Below are 20,537 nucleotides of genomic sequence, written 5' to 3' on the forward strand. Positions count from 1 at the left end.
TGCTTTCAGAGTCCATGTCAGGTAGGTGGTAGTATAATCTGTAAATGAAGAGTATTTCTTTAAGGGTTGACAATTAGTTTTTCTCTTCTAGCCCAAGTGATGAAGCAGAATTAGCTAACGAATACATTTCGGTTATTAGAACTTGAGTTGTTTCTGATTAAACTTGAAGCCTTTTCTATTGATATTTTGTCAGGAAGATTAAAAAAAAATTCTTCCTCTGCCTTTAAAGGAAGACTACATTGTTATTAATTAATTAATTTTTGCTTTCTTTGTTGGTTCTCTTTTGCCTACAGGATAAAAACCTAAGTCCTTAGTTTGGCCTGTAAGATGTTTTAAAATCTTATTGCAACCAACTTCTCCAGTTTCACCTCTTTTGCTTCCACTCTGGGCCCTGACCATGCTAAATTGTCATGAATTTTGATCAGTCCACACTTTCTTACAGCTTTGTGCCTTAGCACCCCTTGGAGCGTCCCTTTCCTAGTCTTGCAGACTTTGATCTTTTGAAAATCCCAGTTCACATACCAACTTGGGGAAGCCTTTTCTGACTCACTATAGTTTCCTGCTCTGGGTCTCAGCTTTTATCCATATTATTCTAATTTGTTTTTAAGTCTGCCAGTACTACTGAGTAAGTCCCTTCAGGGACTGGATTTTGTTCAGCTTTCTCCTAGGTATCTGTCTAGCAGTGTACTTTGTATGCATTCATTTATTCGTTCTTTATTTAGTCAGTCAAAATAAATGTATCTCGGGCATTGTGTTCGGGGGCCATAACAGTGATGAGTAAAACTGACAAGGTTCCTGCTTTCATGGAGCTTACTTCCTGATGAGATAATAGCAAACATTAGGGCTGTAAAGGCAACAAACAAGTGATACTGGAGGAGTGAGGAGAGGGGCATACTTGAGGTACTTGGGAATTTCAGAGTGGAGGCAGTATTTAAGCTGAGAATTGAAGAATAAGGAGGAATCAGGGAGTCTAAAGAATAGGGAACCCCACACGAGCTTTCCCAACATAGATGCTTACCGAGTGAATGTATGAATTACAAAACAGTATGTTCTGTTTTCCAACTTTATTTAACTTTGTACTCTAGCTAGAAATTTGTTTGTTTGTTGAGAGGTAGGTATGCTGAGTAAGTCCTATACCTAAGGAAACAAAGGAAAAAACGGCATAGGCTAGTTTAATGCATAGTGTCATTCACTTGCTTCCCTCTGCCTGCCCTGCCACACTTTCTTCTCTGTGCTGGGGGCTGAGTATGTTGGCAGGTCCCTGCCTATGGAGTTTATAAGCTCATTTGTTGACTCTTTCTTACAAGCCCTAATTTTAGAGTTATTAACCTGGACACTTTTGAAGAAAGTCTTTAACGTATCTCAGCATAGGCTTTCTTTTTTTATAGTAGCAATACAATTTTAAAATGTTTTAATTTTGCTATAGGAGGTTTTGGACATCTTGCCATTTTCAATTCTTGTCTGCAGACCAAAAGCATAGATGATGGAGAGCTATTACATGGTCTATTAAAAATTCTGATAACTTGGAAAAAAGATCACGAAGATATTTTTCTTTTCAGTTGGTAGGTAATACTTTATATTTTTCCCTCTGTGTATGATTTGGACTCAGATTATGTGTCTTATAGTCACTATTTCATAGAGTTATAATAGGATGGTAGGCATTTAAGTCAGTCTAAGTATATAAGATTTAAATTTTTCTCAGTGAATGTCTGTATAATTTGTCAATGTTTTATTTTTGTCTTTATCACAGTAATCTGTCAGAAGTAAGTCCAGAGATACTGGCTGTAAATATAGAAATAATCCGTTTCCTTTCCCTGTTTCTGAAATACTGCTCATCTCCTTTGGCAGAGAGCGAATGGGACTTCATCATGTGTTCCATGTTGGCTTGGTTGGAGGTAAATTAACCTTCTGAGTCATCACTGTTGTTGAGCTTTTGTGCATGTCTGTGTGCCAGAAGTATTTTCTCATCCTCTTTAAGTAATGATTGTAGTTAGCTCCTTTGCAAACATTTGAACACTTTATAGATAAGTTCCTTGCTGACTGCTGCTTGACAGATCAGTAAAATGATTGAGGTTTAATGTTTGCTGATATCATTCAGTAACCATTCTGCTAACTGCTTTTAAAATGGTCTCTCCATTAGCTTATTTTAGTGTAATGTAGCATAGCCCTTTAAGGTTTTATCTTTTCATGACAAGGTTTTTGGTCTTTTGCTTCTCTTCTTACTGTGTACTGTTTCATTATTGCCAGACTAGTGCAGTAAAGATTAAACAAATTCAGAGGGAATTAGAGTTCTTTTTATGACTCCAAGTAACCAGCTGTGTAATAACTATGAGTATTAGGTAGAAAGTCATGCAGCAAGTCAGTTAGTGTTGAATTGGTCTGAATCTTTAGTGTTGAATTGGTCTGAATCTTTAGATTCAAACTCTGCCTGCTGTTTACTGTGTGGCTTAGGGTATTAAAGTTTACCTAGTTGAGCCTCAGTTTCCTCATTTTAAAATAACTTAATAATCCCCAATTAGCAGGGCTCCTGAGATTATAAATGTGCTTTTAATATATTTAACTTGGTATATGGTAGTTGATATTATTTTCCTTCATGGTTGCAGAAATGAAAAAGAACAGTTCACGATAAATGGGTTACTTCTAATTCCTAACATTTAATTCTGAAAATGTTATTTTGATATATAAATATCTCCTGAGACTATATACATTCAAACTGTTTCTTATTTTCAAATTTAGAGAAATGAAAGGGACTTCTCTTTATTGCCTTGGCTTGTAATATTCTACAGGAGGTCTGCTTACCTATTTAATTTTTGTTTCCTCAGACAACAAATGAGAATCAGGCACTGTATTCTGTTCCACTTGTACAACTGTTTGCCTATGTCAGCTGTGATTTGGCCTGTGAACTCAGCGCTTTTTTTGATTCCACAACTCTGGGCACCACTGGCAGCCTTCCTGTAAATCTAATCAGTGAATGGAAAGAATTTTTTTCTCCTGGCATCCACAGTTTGCTTTTACCTCTTTTGGTGACTGCTACAGGCAAGTGAAAAAGGGAGTAATAGTGAGAATCATTGAAAATAACGTATTTTGAAAAACTAAAAAAACAAACAACACAAAACACCCCAAAATCAACTTTGGATGTTTAGGTCACACAACACAAAATAGTAAAAGAGCCAGAGAGAAAGTTTAGCATCTCAGAATCATCGTATATTCTTCTGCTTTACAGACAAGAATTGAAACATCACAAGATACCTAAAGATCCCTGAAAATTAGAATCATACTAATTCAGAAAATATGAATAAATTATTTTAACTCAAACTTCTTTTCTTTTAAAGGATAAGATAATAGAAGTCATTAAATAGTTGAGATTATCTGAAATACATATTCAGTTCATGCTTCTAATTTGGACTGCTTTAATGTTTGTCAAGTTTTTATTTCATTTTCTTAAATAACATTTGGTTGTCTATGAATCGGTCAAGTTGTATTACTCACTTTGTTTGGGGTATGACTCTTTTTTCCTTTTTGTCATCAGGAGAAAACAGAGATACATCTGAAACATCATTTCAGAATGCAATGCTGAAGCCCATGTGTGAAACATTAACTTATATCCCAAAGGATCAGCTATTGAGTCAGAAACTCCCTGCAAGATTGATTGCTGGTCAGAAAACAAACTTGCCAGAATACCTCCAGACTTTGTTAAATACATTAGCCCCATTACTCCTTTACAGAGCTCGGCCTGTGCAAATTGCCGTCTATCATATGCTATACAAGTAAGAATTCTTTCAGTTGAATCAGTATTGTGGTGGTTTTTTTAAAAAATGAAATATAGTTTTGGCTTTCCCTGATAGCTAAGTTGGTAAAGAATCTGCCTGCAATGCGGGAGACCTGGGTTCAATCCCTGGGTTGGGAAGATCCCCTGGAGAAGGGAAAGACTATGCACTCCAGTATTCTAGCCTGGAGAATTCCATGGACTGTATAGTCCCTGGGGTCCCAAAGAATCGGACAAGACTGAGTGACTTTCACATATGGAAAAAAAGTCAAAGTAGAAAGAAGTTACCAAAAATTAAAAAAAAAAAAGTCAAAGTAAAAACAGCAACAGAGTAAGCTTGACTAAGTGTTTCAGTAACAGGAATGGTCACTGTTCTCCACGCACAGTTTACATTTATATAGTCCTGGCCATAGTGGATTATTTCAGAATAAGCTCAGTAAAAAGATATACTCATTATAGAATAAGTATTGGACTTTCTATTGTTAAGCATGACTTAACAATGAACCATTTCATGTAACTTAATATTCTTATTTATTTATTTATTTTAATTGGAGGTTAATTACTTTGGGAGAATGGCATTGAAACATGTAACTTAATATTCTGACTTCCAGATTGATGCCTGAATTCCCACAATATGATCAGGATAATCTAAAATCATATGGAGATGAAGAAGAAGAACCAGCCTTGTAAGTTATTTTTAATACAAGTCTTCCTCAATTTACAGGGTTACATCCTCATTGTAAGTTGAACACATGTTGAGTCAAAGATACATTTGATAGATGTAACCTGCTGAACATCAGTTTATCCTAGCCTATTGAAGCATGTTCAGAACATTCCCATCAGCCTACAGTTGGGCACAGTCATCCAACTCAAAGTCTGTTTTATGATAAAGTCTTAGATATCTCCTGTAATTTATTGAGTACTGTACTGAATGTGAAAAGCAGAATGGTTGTCTGGGTTGTGAGTGGTTTGGTTGTTAAACTTTTGTGATTGCGTGGCTGACTGGGAGCTACAGTTCACCACCACTGCCCAGCATTGTGAGAGAGTATCATTCTGCATATAGCCAGTCTGAAAAAAGGTCACAATTTGTAGTATAGTTTCTACTGAACACTCATCGCTTTGACACTATTGTAGTGTTGAAAAATTAGAAGTCAAACCATCGTAAGTTGGATTGCTTCGTTAAATTCTCATAATCCATCATGATGACTTTAGAAGACTGAGGCAATGCAGAAGCTCTAAATTTAGTGAATACATTCATTCCACAAATCTTGTACATTTATCTGTAAGATATAAATGAATTTTAGAGCTCACTTGAAGAGATAGTTACTCTTTCTTCTAATTGTTTCTAAGTCATTTTCAGTTTGCTACTGTTCAGTAAAACTTTCTTTGGCCACATAGTAACTGGGGAAAGAGTATACCCCTTCAAAAAGGTATTGAGCACTCCTTTGTGCAAGTGTTAATTAAATGGTGAGGGGAGAATATAGTGCTAAGTAAGCTGTTTTCTTAAGGAGCTTATAATCTAATTTCGACGTATTATCCTAAAACTGAGTGGGCTTCTCTGGTGGCTCAGCAGTAGAGAATCCACCTGCCAGTGTAGGAGATGTGGGTTTGATCTCCACGTCGGGAAGATCCCTTGGAGAAGGAAATGGCAGCCTGCTCCATAATTCTTGTCTGGGAAATTTCATGGACAGAGGTGCCTGGTGGGTTATGGTCCATTGGGTCACAAAAGAGTTGGACACGATTGAGTGACTAAACAACCACCCTATAATAGAAGACAGTGTATGACAAGTGCTAAGAAAAAGGATGATGTTACTGAGACACAACTGCTGTGCCAAGAAGGGAAGACACTGATGAAAGGGAAGACCTTTCAGATTAGGGAGCATTTCAGCAGGCAGGGGAAAGTTACAGGAACACCATGTGCAAAGGCGTTGAGGCATGACTGCTCATGATATGCTTGGGGAATATCAAGTTGTTACCATGTGACATATTTTTTAATTTTTAGATCTTCCACTGGAATATAAGCTCTGTGAGGCTTTTAGTCTCTTATTCCTGACTCCCCCCCCGCCCCACCCCCAGCACCCAGTTGTTGGCCTTAAGTAATTATGAATAATCCTCATTTGTTGAGTAAAAGAATAAATGATGGACTCCGCTGGTGGTCCAGTGGTTAAGAATCTGCCTTGCAATGAAGGAGACGTGAGTTTGATCCCTGGTTTGGGAACTAAGATCTCACATTCCGGGGAGCAACTAAACCTGCGTACTGAAACAACTGAGCCCACGTGCCACAACTAGAGAGTCCCTGTGCTGCAATGCAGTGACGTTCCACGTGCTGCAACTAAGACCCAGTGCAGCCAAATAAAGGAGTATGTGTGGAGTAGGCGGGGAGCGTAGAGTGAAAGATAAAGCTGGAGGGTGATGAAGGGCCTTCAAAATGACATTTTCTGGAGAGTGGGGCATTGTGTGGTAGAAGATGGGATACCATCAGCTGATTCATAAACTGAACAGGTAGCAAGCAGAGCTGGAGGCCATTCCAGAAGTTCCAAAGTGCATAGAGGTTAGTGTGTAAAGTGGAGAGTTGTTCTTTGTAAAATCTGCTGATGGTTGGTATGGAATGGAGAAGGGTTGGTACATGAGATGGTGGTGCTGAAGGTAAAAACTTAAGGGCAGAAGCTTGAAGAGAACTTTGACTTATGGGCTGGTAGTAGGAGGCCACAAGGAAAGAAAGATCACAGAGGTAAAACAAGAGACTGAAGTCAGAATGTCAGAGAGAATTTGACTGGAGATATACACAAGTCTGTGGAAAAGACCCTGATGCTGGGTAAGACTGAAGGCAAGAGAAGAGGGTGACAGAGGATGAGATGGTTGGACAGCATCACTGATTCAGTGGACATGAACTTGGGCAAACTCCAGGAGATGATGAGGGACAGGGAAGCCTGGTGTGCTGCGGTTCATGGGGTTGCAGAGTCAGACATGACTTGGCAACTGAACAACAACAACACACACAAGTATTTCACTTCTTGAGACTCTTACAAGCTTGTTTAAAAATGTTAATAAGTACACTACTTCCATAAAGAAGAAAATCACCTTACATTGCCATGAGTGAATATGAATGTTAAGTTTCCTGTAACATTTCTTTAACTGTGCTAAAAGACAATATAGTCTTATGATCTTCTAACCCTTTGTTGGTTGATAAAGGACCTGATAGGATTTGTTAGCCCTAATTGTTCCCCTGGCTAGGCAGGGACTTCAGACTAATCAGTTAGCCTCTCTGGGTATATGCTTTTTATTCATCTATAAAACAAAAGGTTGAAATATACATTTTCTGCTGGATCATTGAAAAGGCAAGAGAGTTCCAGAAAAACATCTATTTCTGCTTTATTGACTATGCCAAAGCCTTTGACTGTGTGGATCACAATAAACTGGAAAATTCTGAAAGAGATGGGAATACCAGACCACCTGACCTGCCTCTTGAGAAATCTGTATGCAGGTCAGGAAGCAATGGTTAGAACTGGACATGGAGCAACAGACTGGTTCCAAATAGGAAAAGGAGTACGTCAAGGCTGTATATTGTCACCCTGCTTATTTAACTTATATGCAGAGTACATCGTGAGAAACGCTGGTATGGATGAAGCACAAGCTGGAATCAAGATTGCTGTGAGAAATATCAATAACCTCAGATATGCAGATGACACCACCTTTATGGCAGAAAGCGAAGAACTGAAGAGCCTCTTGATGAAAGTGAAAGAGGAAAGTGAAAAAGTTGGCTTCAAGCTCAACATTCAGAGAACTAACATCGTGGCATTTGGTCCCATCACTTCATGGCAAATAGATGGGGAAACAGTGGCTGACTTTGTTTTTCTGGGCTCCCAAATCACTGTAGATGGTGACTGCAGCCATGAAATGAAAAGACGCTTACTCCCTGGAAGGAAACTTATGACCAACCTAGACAGCATATTAAAAAGCAGAGACATTACTTTGCCACAAAGGTCTGTCTAGTCAAGGCTATGATTTTTCCAGTAGTCATGTATGGATGTGAGAATTGGACTATAAAGAAAGTTGAGCGCAGAAGAATTGATGCCTTTGAACTGTGGTGTTGGAGAAGACTCTTGAGAGTCCCTTGGACTGCAAGGAGATCCAACCAGTCCATCCTAAAAGAAATCAGTCCCGGACTGATGTTGAAGCTGAAACTGCAATATTTTGGCTACCTGATGTGAAGAGCTGACTCATTTGAAAAGATCCTGATGCTGGGAAAGATTGAAGGCGTGAGGAGAAGGGGATGATAGAGGATGAGATGGTTGGATGGCATCACTGACTTAATGGACATGAGTTTGGGTAAACTCCAGGAGCTGGTGATGGACAGGGAGGCCTGGTGTGCCGTGGTCCATGGGGTTGCAAAGAATTGGACACGACTGAGCGACTGCACTGAACTGAAGAGTTTTTCCTTTAAGTACTAACTTCTAGAGTAAATTTTATAGCATATCTTACATATTTAGAAATATGAAAATATATGTATATATTTCTATATCACTTTATGCCTTTCAGACTCTATAATTGCCTTTATACAAAATTAGGGGTCAAGATTAAACCTATAAAGGGGAACTTTTAAAATGGTTTTTGGAAAATAGAGGAAGAGGAAGATATTTCTAAAATGCTTCAAATTTATACATGCTGTCAGTTTGTTAAGAGACAAATCATGAAGAAAACTGGTGTTTAATTGTTGATTCTTAGGTCGCCACCAGCTGCACTGATGTCTCTTCTTAGCACTCAAGAGGACTTACTAGAGAATGTTTTGGGATGTATTCCTGTTGGACAGATAGTTACTATCAAGCCACTGAGTGAAGACTTCTGTTATGTTCTGGGGTACCTCCTCACGTGGAAATTAATACTTACTTTCTTCAAAGCTGCTTCATCTCAGGTAAATAAAATGAGACAACTTTTGACAGTTCTGTCCTATATGTATTTCTCTCTTACTGTCTTAAACCCTTTCCTTCCCCTCCTTTTGGAGAAAAATGAGGATATGCCTCACATTTTATTTTATTTTTTGATATTTAAAAACCATTTTATTGATGATTGACTTGTGAAAAGCTGTACGTATGTAATGTACACAACTCAAAGACTTTGGGGAAAAGGATACATTCATGAAATCATTACTGCCAAGACAATAAATGAATGTTTTCTCCCAAAGATTCCATTTACCCATTATTACTGTTGAAGAGCTTTATTTATTTATTTATTTTTACTTTATTTTACTTTACAATACTGTATTGGTTTGCCTCACATTTTAATCTGATCTTATCTGGCTCATGACAGACATTCTGCTAAATTTATTTCTGTCTCTACTTTGTCATCCTCCCACAGTTTTATGCTTGGATCAGTTTTTTTCTGACTGAATGTATCCACCAAGTCTGTTTATTTCAGGAAACCAGGTTTCTATAATTTACTTTTGTGCTATCATAATAACAGTTTCTAAAGAACCAGATCTTGCTATTTTCTTTTTCCCTTTGGTCAACTACTGACTCTTGTGGGAATATCAAAGGAAATTCACCTTATTTGAAAATCACTGTTTAGAGAAAGACCTATGAAATATTACCATATGTAATTCAAGCTGTTATCACTAAATAATGAAAATATCCTATAGTAATTATTTTGCCCAAATTATTTTAGCAGCCACTAGATGTCTCTGTTGTCTCACGTTTAAGAAGGAAGCTGGAAAGCTCTGTTCCAGTTAAAAAAATTCTTTTAGACAGATGCCTGCTTTTAATAAGTTTCAAACATTGAATCAGTTTAATAAAGTAGGTCACTTCTGTGTTAGGTTAATACAACAAGACTTAAATCACTACATATTTAAAGTGTGACTAAATATCATGGCATTCATTTTCAATGTGATTTTCAGAATCCTTAAGTTATAACTTAGGTTGTTGCTAATAACCCATGTTGTTGTTTAGTCACTTAGTCCTGACTCTTTGCGACCCCATGGACTGTAGCCCATGGGATTCTCCAGGCAAGAATACTGGAGTGGGTTTTGCTTTCCTTCTCCAGGAGATCTTCCCGGACTGGAGATCAAACCCATGTATCCTGCAATGGCAGGCGGGTTCTTTATCCCGGAGCCACCAGGGAAGCTCAATAATCTATTTCTTGGTACAAATATATCAACATATACATTTTTGCATTTGTTTATCTAAGGAGAAAATGAAAGCACAGAGGCAACACTGATCTAGATGTTCAGATTGTTTTACTTATTTTCAGTCTTACCACTTAGATTTGTGATTTGAGCTTGACTTAATTCACTGATTATATATTTCAAGAACTACTTGTTGGGCTTCTGCATTTGTTTCTTAGAATATTGTTGATCTCTAAAAAATTGCAGCATATTGAGGCCTTATATCTAAGAATTTTGTTCTTGTTATCTTATTCTCAGATATTAGGAATAATTATATAATTCTTATATACAGAAATTAGGAATACATCATCTTTTTTGTTTCTTGTTATACTCAGAAATTAGGAATAATTATATAATTCTTATACTCAGAAATTATGAGTACATCATCTTTTTCATTAAGCCAGGGTGGGGGAGGGGCACAATTAGATGAGCATTTATTGAGCCTAGAAGTTGAGCTGAGCTGTCAACAAGTAAACCATCATAACTCAGTAAATAACAGTAATTAGGAGAATCCTAAAACAGACCGTTTTTTAAATAAATTTTTGGTCCTTAATCTGGGTTGGTTTTAACATTCGTCTCAAAAGAATTAGTGAATTAAATTGAATTGGAAACGTCTGTGTGTCTGCGTCTTACAGTTTTGCTGAGATGCATTTCACATACCATCAAAAAGAAATTTGCTTATTTAAAGGATGCAGCTTTGGGGGCTCTTCTGGTGGTTCAGTGGCTAAGGAGGCGCCTCTGCTGCAGGAGGCGCAGATTCGATCCCTGGTTGGGGAACTTCAGATCCCAGTGTGGCCAAAAAAAAAATGATAAAGAGTACAGTTTGGTGTTTCTAGTGTACTTACAGAATTGTACACCATCACTACCATCTAATTTTAGAACATTTTCAATATCCACACACATCAACACCCAGCCCTCCTCCCAACACCCCCCCCCCCCAAAAAAGACACCCTTACCCACCTGCTGTCCCTTTTCCTTTCAAACCCCCTGGCCACTGCAACCACTGGCCTATTTTCTGTCTCTATGATTTGCCTACTGTGGACTTTTCACATATATGGCCTTTTGTGTCTGGCTTATTTCTTATAGCACAATGGTTTCAAGGTTCGTTCATAATGCAGCGTGTGTTAGTATGGCATCATTTTTTATGTCCGAAACATAGTTCATTGTATGACTATAACACATTTTGCTTATCCAGTCATCCAGTGGGCGTTTAGGTTATTTCCACTTTTTGCCGATTGTGAATAAAGCTGCTGTGAAGGTTTATGCCTTAGTTTTTGTGTGTTCATTTATTTTAATTTCTCTTGTGTTGTATACTATGAGTGGGACTGCTGGCTAGTAGACATGTGTTTTTTAAAAACCCATTGATATATGCAATAAATTTTTTAAAAAATTCTACTTTCCTTCCAACTTGTTATTTTGAAAAATATTCAGATTTGCAGAGATGGTAGGCAGCAGACATCATGATGCTTTGCTAAAAGTATTTAAACATGTATGTCCTAGAAATGGCCTTCCCAGATGGTGCAGTGGTAAAGAATCTGCCTGCCAACACAGGAGACACAAGAGACTCGGTTTGATCCTTGGGTCAGGAAGATCTAGTGGAGTAGGAAATGGCAGTCCATTCCAGTATTCTTGCCTGGGAAATCCCATGGACAGAGGAGCCTGGCCAGCTACAGTCCATGGGGTCACAAAGAGTCAGGCACAACCAAGCACCCATGTACATACACCTAAACTCCTAAGATAAGAACATGTTTCATCATAAATGTAATACAGATATTATACTCTAATTTTGATGCAATAATACTATCTATTAGTATTTAAAATGTGCCCCCTAAAAAAATAACAATTTCCCAGTTTTCCCAGTAATGTCCTTTATAGTTTTAGTTCCTTTTCTATTGAGGATTCAGTCAAGGATTATGTTTGTATTTGTCTATCATATTTCTTTAGCTTATAATTCCTCTCCTTTTCTTACTTGTCATTCACCAAGTCAGTTATTTTGTAAACTGTCTTCCAGTTGGGGTTTGTGTGTAGTTTCCTCCTAGTTACATTCTGGTTATTTTTCAGCAAGAGGATTTGCTGCACGGTGGTGCTGTGTTCTCGCTGTCACCTTAGGAGCACAAAATATCGTGTGTCCTCTTATTTGGCGATGTTAAGTTTGGTTACTTGGTAAAGGTAGTGTCCTCCAGATTTCTTCATGGTAAAGGTCTTTTGGTTGGTTTTTTAAGAATCCCAAATGCCAGATCCTGTGGCTTGATCTTTGTATCTGAGCATTCATTGTGTCCAGAAAACGGTGTCTGTGTACTCTGAGGAGACAATATGGCATAGTGGAAAAAGGAATTTTAAAACAGGTACAAATACCAAAGAACTGCAAGGTAAATGTGAACAAATGAAAACTACATTATTGAGGAATGAGTTTCTAAAGCACATGTCTCATGTAGATACCTGTCGTATACCCCATGGTGCCAGATTTTTCCTATTTTTAAGAAAAAAATCAGAAAAAAAAAGCCATATTATTCTGTGAAATTTCTTGATTTATAAAACAACTCCAGGACATTTTGAGCTGCCAGATTGTGCTGTCATAAAGGGATGCTGGAATGTTTGGTGTAGGGTGAGGGCAGCCATAGCAGTGGGATTCGTTTTGAGCAGAATTTTGAAAGATTAGAGATTGTGGTGTGGAAGATTTGGGAGGAGAAGGAGTGAAGCATCTGTGGGCAGTGGCAAATAGATTTTTCTCAGCTCAGACTCCCAAGTGGCGGTGAACTTATCAATAGGAGACAGTTTGGTTAAGATGTTAGAGGCATATGTCTGATAACAAAGGGGTAGTGAGAACTTCTGCTAGTATATGAGAAGGGGAAGCAGTGTCATCAGACAACTCGACTGGAAAGTAACACTGTGTGATGTATTTTGTAGGACTCTTCCATGTCATTCTCAGTATTCAGATAAATGCATTTTTTCATTGTGTTCTTGTACTATATATGTATATACACACACACATATATATACATTGTACTATATATATAGGTAATATATATATATTTTAAAATATTTACTTATTTATTTGGCTGTGCTGGATCTTAGTTGCAGCATGTGGGATCTAGTTTCCACGACCAGGGATTGCACCTGGGCGCCCTGCATGGGGAGGATGGAGTCTCAGCCACTGGACCACCCCCAGGGAAGTTTATACTTTATACTTTAATTCGTTCCAGGTTTGCTGAATGTCCTATTTAATTGGGTTTACTAATAAAAATTCTCTCATTTCTACCAGCTTCGAGCTCTGTATTCAATGTACCTTCGAAAAACAAAAAGTTTGAATAAATTGCTTTATCACCTGTTCAGGCTTATGCCAGAAAATCCAGCCTTTGCAGAGACAGCTGTTGAGCTCTCCAATAAGGACCCTCGAACTTTCTTTACAGAGGAGCTCCAGTTGGGTATTAGAGGTCAGTATGATGTGTGTGTGTATTTCTTCCTGGGGACGAGGCTCAAGTCAGGTTGTATGACTCTCTACCATGAGGACGTGGAGAGTAACCCCAAACGTGGGTCCCCTGTATGAGATTGTTGAAGTGCCAGATTTTCCCTATTTCTCTACATAGAATAAATAATTAGATCTTACGGTTAAAGTTTTTAGGAATTTAATTAATTTTTGGAGCTCAGTTTCTTGATTACTATTATCTTTTACTCTGTAGACAATAATGTTTTGTAGGCCTGTGGATCGTCTTCTGTTGGGGAAACGAAGATGAGTAAAATTTATTATTTTTTCACTCCGGGAGCTCACATTTTAGCTGAAGGGGTAGAAATGCATGCATCTAGCTATGCCTCAGTGTTAAAAAGGATATCCTGAGAATCGGAATTGTTTTAAATGCCTTGGAGATCTGAGGTTGGAACTTTGTCTTGTGAGTAGTACAGTAGGACTCTAGAACTTCTGTATAACACATCAGTGAACTCTGGGGAAACTAAAGGCCACCAATATTTTTTTCATAATTCGGGGCTTCCCTGGTAGTTCAGACGGTAAAGCGTCTGCCTGCAATGCAGGAGACCCGGGTTCAATCCCTGGGTTGGGAAGATCCCCTGGAGAAGGGAATGGCAACCCACTCCAGTACTCTTGCCTGGATCCCATGGATGGAAGAGCCTGATAGGCTGCAGTGCATGTGGTCCCAAAGAGTCGGACATGACTGAGCGACTTCACTTTCATAAGAAAAAGAATCTTTAATTTTTCCTCTTTGAAGTGTGTGTGCTTCATTTTATTTGTGATCTTTCCTGCAAAATAGTGCTATTTGGGGGCAGATTTTTCAGTATCCTTCAGGATCTTCTTTCTACCATTCTAATTGTTCATTTTGAATGTGGGAGAAAAAGCTAATATTCTACAGAGTTCTGGTTTCCTTGGTATATTTGTTTTATGAGCTCTAGTGCTAGTGTTAAGAATTGAAAGTGATTTTCCAAGGAAAGTACTCATATTAGTCTGTTCTGTGTAAGAGATACATGTTACTAACTAAGAATTTGTTTTTTCCTCAGATACCTCAGCTCTTCCCTACCATATTCCACACTTGGCTTGTTCAGTCTATCACATGACATTAAAAGACTTGCCAGCCATGGTTAGGCTGTGGTGGAACAGTAGTGAGAAGCGTGTTTTCAATATCGTAGATAGATTTACCAGCAAGTATGTTAGCAGTGTTCTTTCGTTTCAAGAAATATCTTCTGTACAAACAAGTACACAGCTGTTTAATGGCATGACGGTTAGTATTATCTTGAATTTTTTTCTGGAAAAGTTGTCTCAGTATTGATTATGCCTATCCATTGTAGTGAGTATGATCACAATTGTAGCTCTTGGTTCAGAAATTACAGAAATTGTCTACTTTATTTTCTGATTCTTGGACATCAGATCTCAAATTAATGCATCGATTGAAGTGATGTTATAATTTCTTTTACCTATGCTAGTTTTTGAACATTCATTAGTTTGAATTATATATCGGAATACGTATAGATGCCAGGTGCTTTGTGCAGTCACCTGCAAAATAGACAGTTCAGAGGGTCACATTCCTGTTGTGTAATAACATGCAGTCCGATAAAGGATAGAGGGGTAATACTGGTAATGTTTCTTTGCATTGGAAACTGGAAAGTGGCACATTAAGAGGAAGAGTGTTCTGCAGTTAGGGTGGGAAAAGGTCATCCGGCTTAGGGGCCTGCGTAAGACTTGATAGGGGCAGTTTATTTTGAGGTCGGCAGGATGCTCCTATGGGTTACAGCATTTAATATAGAGAAAACAGCACAGCAAAAGCAAAAAGTTTGAAGATGAGAATCTATTAATAATTTATGTGATTGCTTAAGAAATAATGAGTAGCCCAGTATTCATATAAAGTAGTTTTCATGAAGGTAAATAGAGAACAGACTGCTTCTGTGATGAATTGAATCCATACTGGAAAAGGCACCAACTAACAGTCTAAAATATTTAGTACTGCGTAGCCACTAAATTTTTTCTTCTGAGGCAGTGACGGTGTCACAGTTAAAGCAGTGAAATTGCTGTGACTGAAGTCTTAGCATGGGCTGTTGGCATGGGCCGTGGGTTCATGTGAGCAGTTAGGGAGGCTCATAATGTGTAGACATTATGAGGAGGGCCTGTGGGAAACAGTATCAGTGAGACTTAAAAGGGGAGGGATGTGAGAAATTCTGTGGTGATTTAACCAAACTTACAGCTAATTAATATCTGAAAGAAATTTAAGATGATGCTACACTTTTTAGCATAGAATATGAAAGTCAGAAGAATAAATTTTTAAAGGATGGTGATTTGTATTCTCTATTGAGTTTGCAATCCTAGTAAGAAAATCAAGATCAGGTATAAATATTCTGGCAGTTGATGATTGGTTCTAAAGCTCAGGGGAATTCTGTGGTAGGGAAAGACTTGCTGCTGCTGCTGCTGCTGCTGCTGCTGCTGCTGCTGCTGCTGCTGCTGCTAAGTCACTTCAGTCGTGTCCAACTCTGTGCGACCCCATAGACGGCAGCCTACCAGGCTCCCCCATCCCTGGGATTCTCCAGGCAAGAACACTGGAGTGGGTTGCCATTTCCTTCTCCAATGCATGAAAGTGAAAAGTGAAAGTGAGGTTGCTTAGTCGTGTCTGACTGTTCGCAACCCCATGGACTGCAGCCTTCCAGGCTTCTCCACCCATGGGATTTTTCAGGCAAGAGTACTGGAGTGGGGTGCCATTGCCTTCTCCGAGGGAAAACTTGAAAGACATCTAAATAGAAGTGATATTTGATACACTGACTTTGGAAGAGAAGGGATAATTAATAATAACCCATTCTATACTCTTCTATTCAAAAACTACAATATGACAAGCCTAATATAATCAAAACATACTTTTTCAGTGCATTTCTTTTAAAAACATCTTTGTCATAACATCACTATGAAACACGTCAGATATTTGAACCTATTTCTTAAATATCTCACACTAGATAAGTGAATATGTTTACCCGTGTTTTGTTTGAATGAGGACTGGCTGCTATCTGTCAACCTGTCAAGATGGTTTTTGAATAAAAGAGAGGAAAAGAAAATTGGCCAAAAAAAAATTACCTTTCATATGTTGCAGGTTAAAGCTCGAGCTACTACTCGAGAAGTCATGGCCACTTACAGCATTGAGGATATAGTGATTGAACTTATAATACAGCTGCCTTCAAATTATCCACTGGGCTCAATAACAGTGGAGAGTGGGAAAAGAGTTGGAGTGGCTGTGCAGCAGTGGCGAAACTGGATGCTTCAGCTAAGCACTTACCTCACCCATCAAGTAAGTGTCCATGTACATGCTTGTTAGGCTTTCTGAACTAGAGAGAAGTCGCTGCTTTACTGTGTGAAAGGGCAGTGAAACTTTCTCTCTTCTGCTTCAGTAGAAATGGCTACTATATTTTGTTGAATCTGACAAAAGTCCATATAGTCAAAGCTACGGCTTTTCCAGTAGTCATTAAGGATGTGAGAGTTGGACCAAAACTAAAGGTTGGGAACTGAAGAGTTGATGCTTTTGAACTGTGGTCCTGGAGAAGACTCTTGAGAGTCCCTTGGACTGCAAGGAGATCCAAACAGTCCATCCTAAAGGAAATCAGTCCTAAATATTCATTGGAAGGACTGATGCTGAAGCTGACTCTTCAATCCCTTGGCCACCTGATGCGAAGAACCAACTCATTTGAAAAGACCCTGATGCTGGGAAGGATTGAGGGCAGGAGGAGAAGGGTATGACAGAGGATGAGATGGTTGGATGGCATCACCGACTCAATGGACATGAGTTTGCGCAAGCTCCAGGAGTTGGTGATGGACAGGGAAGCCTGGCGTGCTCCAGTCCACAGTTTCACAAGGAGTCAGACACGACTGAGTGACTGAACAGAAACTGAAACAGATATATGTCTAAATGATTTGACCCTGCCAAGCTTATTTTAATTTTTTAAAATTAAAAATGCTCTATAGCATTTTTCCCTTGTGTTTGAAAAGAATCGACTCTTCTTCATTGACCCTGTAGATGTTATAGAACAATACCTGGTATTAAAGTTTGAGAGGGAATCTTTCTGTAAGTCTCGGGACAGCTGAATGTCTTCTGAGCTACTTTTACTTTAACGTTTCACCTCTCCTCCTGTGGTTAGAGAAATCCCAGTACTTTCAAAGACCTTTTTGCATTTTAAACAAATTGTTAAGTCTTCTCTAGTTTTGTTCGCACCTGGTGATGCTTCTCAGGCATTCTACAGTAGAGGAAAAGTATTTTAAAACAAGTCTGTTCACTAGTATTATAGAGCTGGAACAAATCAGCATTTGAGTAGGTGAGATAGTTAATTTCATCATTTTTAATTAAAAGTTAGGAGAACTGATCCAAACAACTTAATTATTTAAAAAGTTTCATCAAATAACAAGCTAAGACTATAAAAATTGAAAACTGGGTCAGAAGCCTTTCTTTCAAGTCGACCCTTAATGAAGAAACGTACCTGGTTCCTAAAACGTGGGAGGTCATTTTGAAAACCAGTATTCATAAAACTTAGAATTGTGAATATAGCCAAGCGGATTCTCTTCTCTCCAGATTATAATACAATTTTAACATTTGTGAAATTGAATAAAGATGATACTGGTGATTTAAAGGGTGTATTAACTTTATTGGTTTTTTTTTCCTTGTTTACAGAATGGAAGTATTATGGAAGGCTTAGCATTATGGAAAAATAATGTAGACAAACGTTTTGAGGGTGTTGAAGATTGCATGATTTGTTTCTCAGTCATTCACGGTTTCAACTATTCTCTTCCCAAAAAAGCCTGTAGAACGTGCAAAAAAAAGTTCCATTCAGCTTGTTTGGTAAGTCTAAAGAGAAACTAGCTTATTTATATCATACATATATTAATATTATATATGGATGATATCTAACCTTGGAAAACCGTGGATGTTAAACTCTTAATTGTGGTTAATGGGAGACATATTAAAAATGATTTTTCAAAATCTGTAAAAGAAAATTAGTAATTTACTGAGACTGGTGGCATCAAAGCACTTTAATAAATGGAAGTTTCTAAAATAGCTCTTGACACTTAAAAAATGGATGGCTTTGTAAGATGTATACCGTAAAGGAGACTGAACAAATTGGAACTGAGAGCCATCTGGCATCAGAGCTTTTTTCCCTTTTCAGACATCATAAAGAAAGTCTCACTATGCTCAGTCCCGTCACAGCAGGTTTCTTTATACACCGCCGTGTTTGTGAGCGTGAGCCTGAGTGCGGAGAACCTCTGGCCTCTGGAAGGAACACTGAACCGTGTTGATTTGGAGATGAATGCAAAGAACAAACACTTCAGTAGTCTCCCTTTTCTTACTTTAATCATTTTAAAGTTACTTTAGTCTGCAAAGCACCAACTTACTGACCTGAGTTCCAGTTTTCTCATCTGTAAAATGGAGATAGTAATACTTTTCTAAAGGTTGTTGAAAGGATTAAAAGAAGATGATTTATGTAAAACCTACCACTATTTAAATGGAATATGCAAAGCTGAGCATCATTGTTCAATAAAGGATTGCTGTATTCATCTTGTTTTATTTTTTAAAAAAGATAATACTGTCTTTTCAACTTGGCCAGTTTGATAAGAAATGTCTGCTTTAATTTCCATTTTGTGTAATTAATAAAGTAAATTTTTATATTAAAAAATTGTTACTTTAGACGTATATGTAAAATGGCAGTGTAAAAAGTTTTTAACACTTAGACTTTTCTTTTTCAGTACAAATGGTTTACATCCAGCAACAAATCCACTTGTCCACTCTGTCGCGAGACCTTTTTCTGAGATTTTTTTTTTCCCCTCATTGGAATTGATCCCTGAAGAAATTCAAGCAAAGGCAGTGGATTTGGATTCATCTTGAAGTGCTGATGTGAGGAGGCCACTGAGCATTACTTTCAAATAGGGCCTTCTCTGGAAAATTATTTTGGTTCATGTAACGATCCTAAAATCAGGTTTACTTATCTTTCGATTGCTTTGTAAATGTTTGGAAACCTTTTCTTTTACATAAAAATATTACATATTGGAGAGAAAAATATTTATATTAATAGTTTAATCACTTTGTACAATAAATATGGAAAAACCCTAAAGTACAGAGTTGGAATTAGTGAAAGCATTGCACAAGTATATTGTATTGATAAACTTATTCAGTTAGTTTATCTATGTTTAGAACAGTCCGAGTGAGGTAAATGAATTGAGAGGGTTGATATACATCCACAGATATTTTGAGACTTATTTATTAGTTACAACAAAAAAATTAATTAGTATTCTGATATTTGTAGATTATTTTAATGATAAAATGACATAAGCTATTAATATAGCTTATCTTAAGCTATTTAAAGCATGCTCTGAAAGCCTATGTAAAAGAGTATAAACTGAACTTTAAGGTGCCTCCATTTATTAAGGGTTTTGAAATTCAGAAAATTAAATTCAGAACACTGACCTTTTTACTGTAAGAGAATTTCCTTGTGCTAGTGAAATTTGGATTGCAGACGTGTCAGTGAATTTATTACTCAGTTGCAGTGAGTCTCCGGAGGGTGAGAATTTGAGAGAAACAGAAGTCACCTTATTTCATTCATGAAGCAGAGTGGTTTCTATTCTCTGTCAAGAGCAAAGAAATAGTGAGCTATTTCTGAAACTTAAGAATGGTAGAAAAAGCAAAAAATATAAAAACATTGTAGGAGGCTTTAAATTTTGTAAGCAAATTTTGCTATTCTTACTGGTCAGAATTACACTAAATTAGAGAGAGTTGAGGGGAGCTAATTTTTTCTAGCCTTCATAAGTGCGAGTTAGACATTTTAATACTAAGTATAATTCAGTATAACAGGCTGAAATGGGGTAGGTGAAGACGTGAGGTCTGCTACAGCATTACTGCCCTTAAAAACTGTGCCCAAAATATAAAAGTGTGAAAGTTTGGAACTTGGAATAAATTTTTTGCAGTCTTCCATCACATGGGAAATAATTAGCCTATCTCATAGGAAGGTAACATGAAGACTCAGCTAATCATCTCTGTTGCACATGTTTAATTGGCAAAAAGCAACTCGTGTTAAATAAAATTACTGCTTACTATCTACTGGGTAAAATGGTTATTATTGAAATAGTATGAATGTGGTCAGAGCATTGTAGTG

The 20,537-nt window shown here is 37.6% G+C and overlaps 1 protein-coding gene across 1 annotated transcript in view; it reads left to right on the forward strand.

The window, feature by feature from the left end:
• The window catches only part of LTN1 (listerin E3 ubiquitin protein ligase 1), a 55,106-nt gene extending 35,816 nt beyond the window's left edge, over nucleotides 1-19,290 (forward strand). Inside the window, exons 20-30 of the mRNA XM_052642763.1 lie at nucleotides 1,427-1,562; nucleotides 1,751-1,895; nucleotides 2,823-3,036; nucleotides 3,530-3,767; nucleotides 4,378-4,452; nucleotides 8,492-8,678; nucleotides 13,186-13,357; nucleotides 14,430-14,650; nucleotides 16,499-16,693; nucleotides 18,065-18,232; nucleotides 19,135-19,290. Of these exons, the coding sequence (XP_052498723.1) occupies nucleotides 1,427-1,562; nucleotides 1,751-1,895; nucleotides 2,823-3,036; nucleotides 3,530-3,767; nucleotides 4,378-4,452; nucleotides 8,492-8,678; nucleotides 13,186-13,357; nucleotides 14,430-14,650; nucleotides 16,499-16,693; nucleotides 18,065-18,232; nucleotides 19,135-19,197 (1,814 nt within the window). The 3' untranslated portion in view covers nucleotides 19,198-19,290. The remainder of the gene's footprint in view (nucleotides 1-1,426; nucleotides 1,563-1,750; nucleotides 1,896-2,822; nucleotides 3,037-3,529; nucleotides 3,768-4,377; nucleotides 4,453-8,491; nucleotides 8,679-13,185; nucleotides 13,358-14,429; nucleotides 14,651-16,498; nucleotides 16,694-18,064; nucleotides 18,233-19,134) is intronic.
• The last annotated feature ends 1,247 nt before the right edge of the window (nucleotides 19,291-20,537 follow it).

Source organism: Budorcas taxicolor, chromosome 1, assembly GCF_023091745.1.
Source record: "Budorcas taxicolor isolate Tak-1 chromosome 1, Takin1.1, whole genome shotgun sequence".
Classification (NCBI taxonomy): Eukaryota; Metazoa; Chordata; class Mammalia; order Artiodactyla; family Bovidae; genus Budorcas; species Budorcas taxicolor.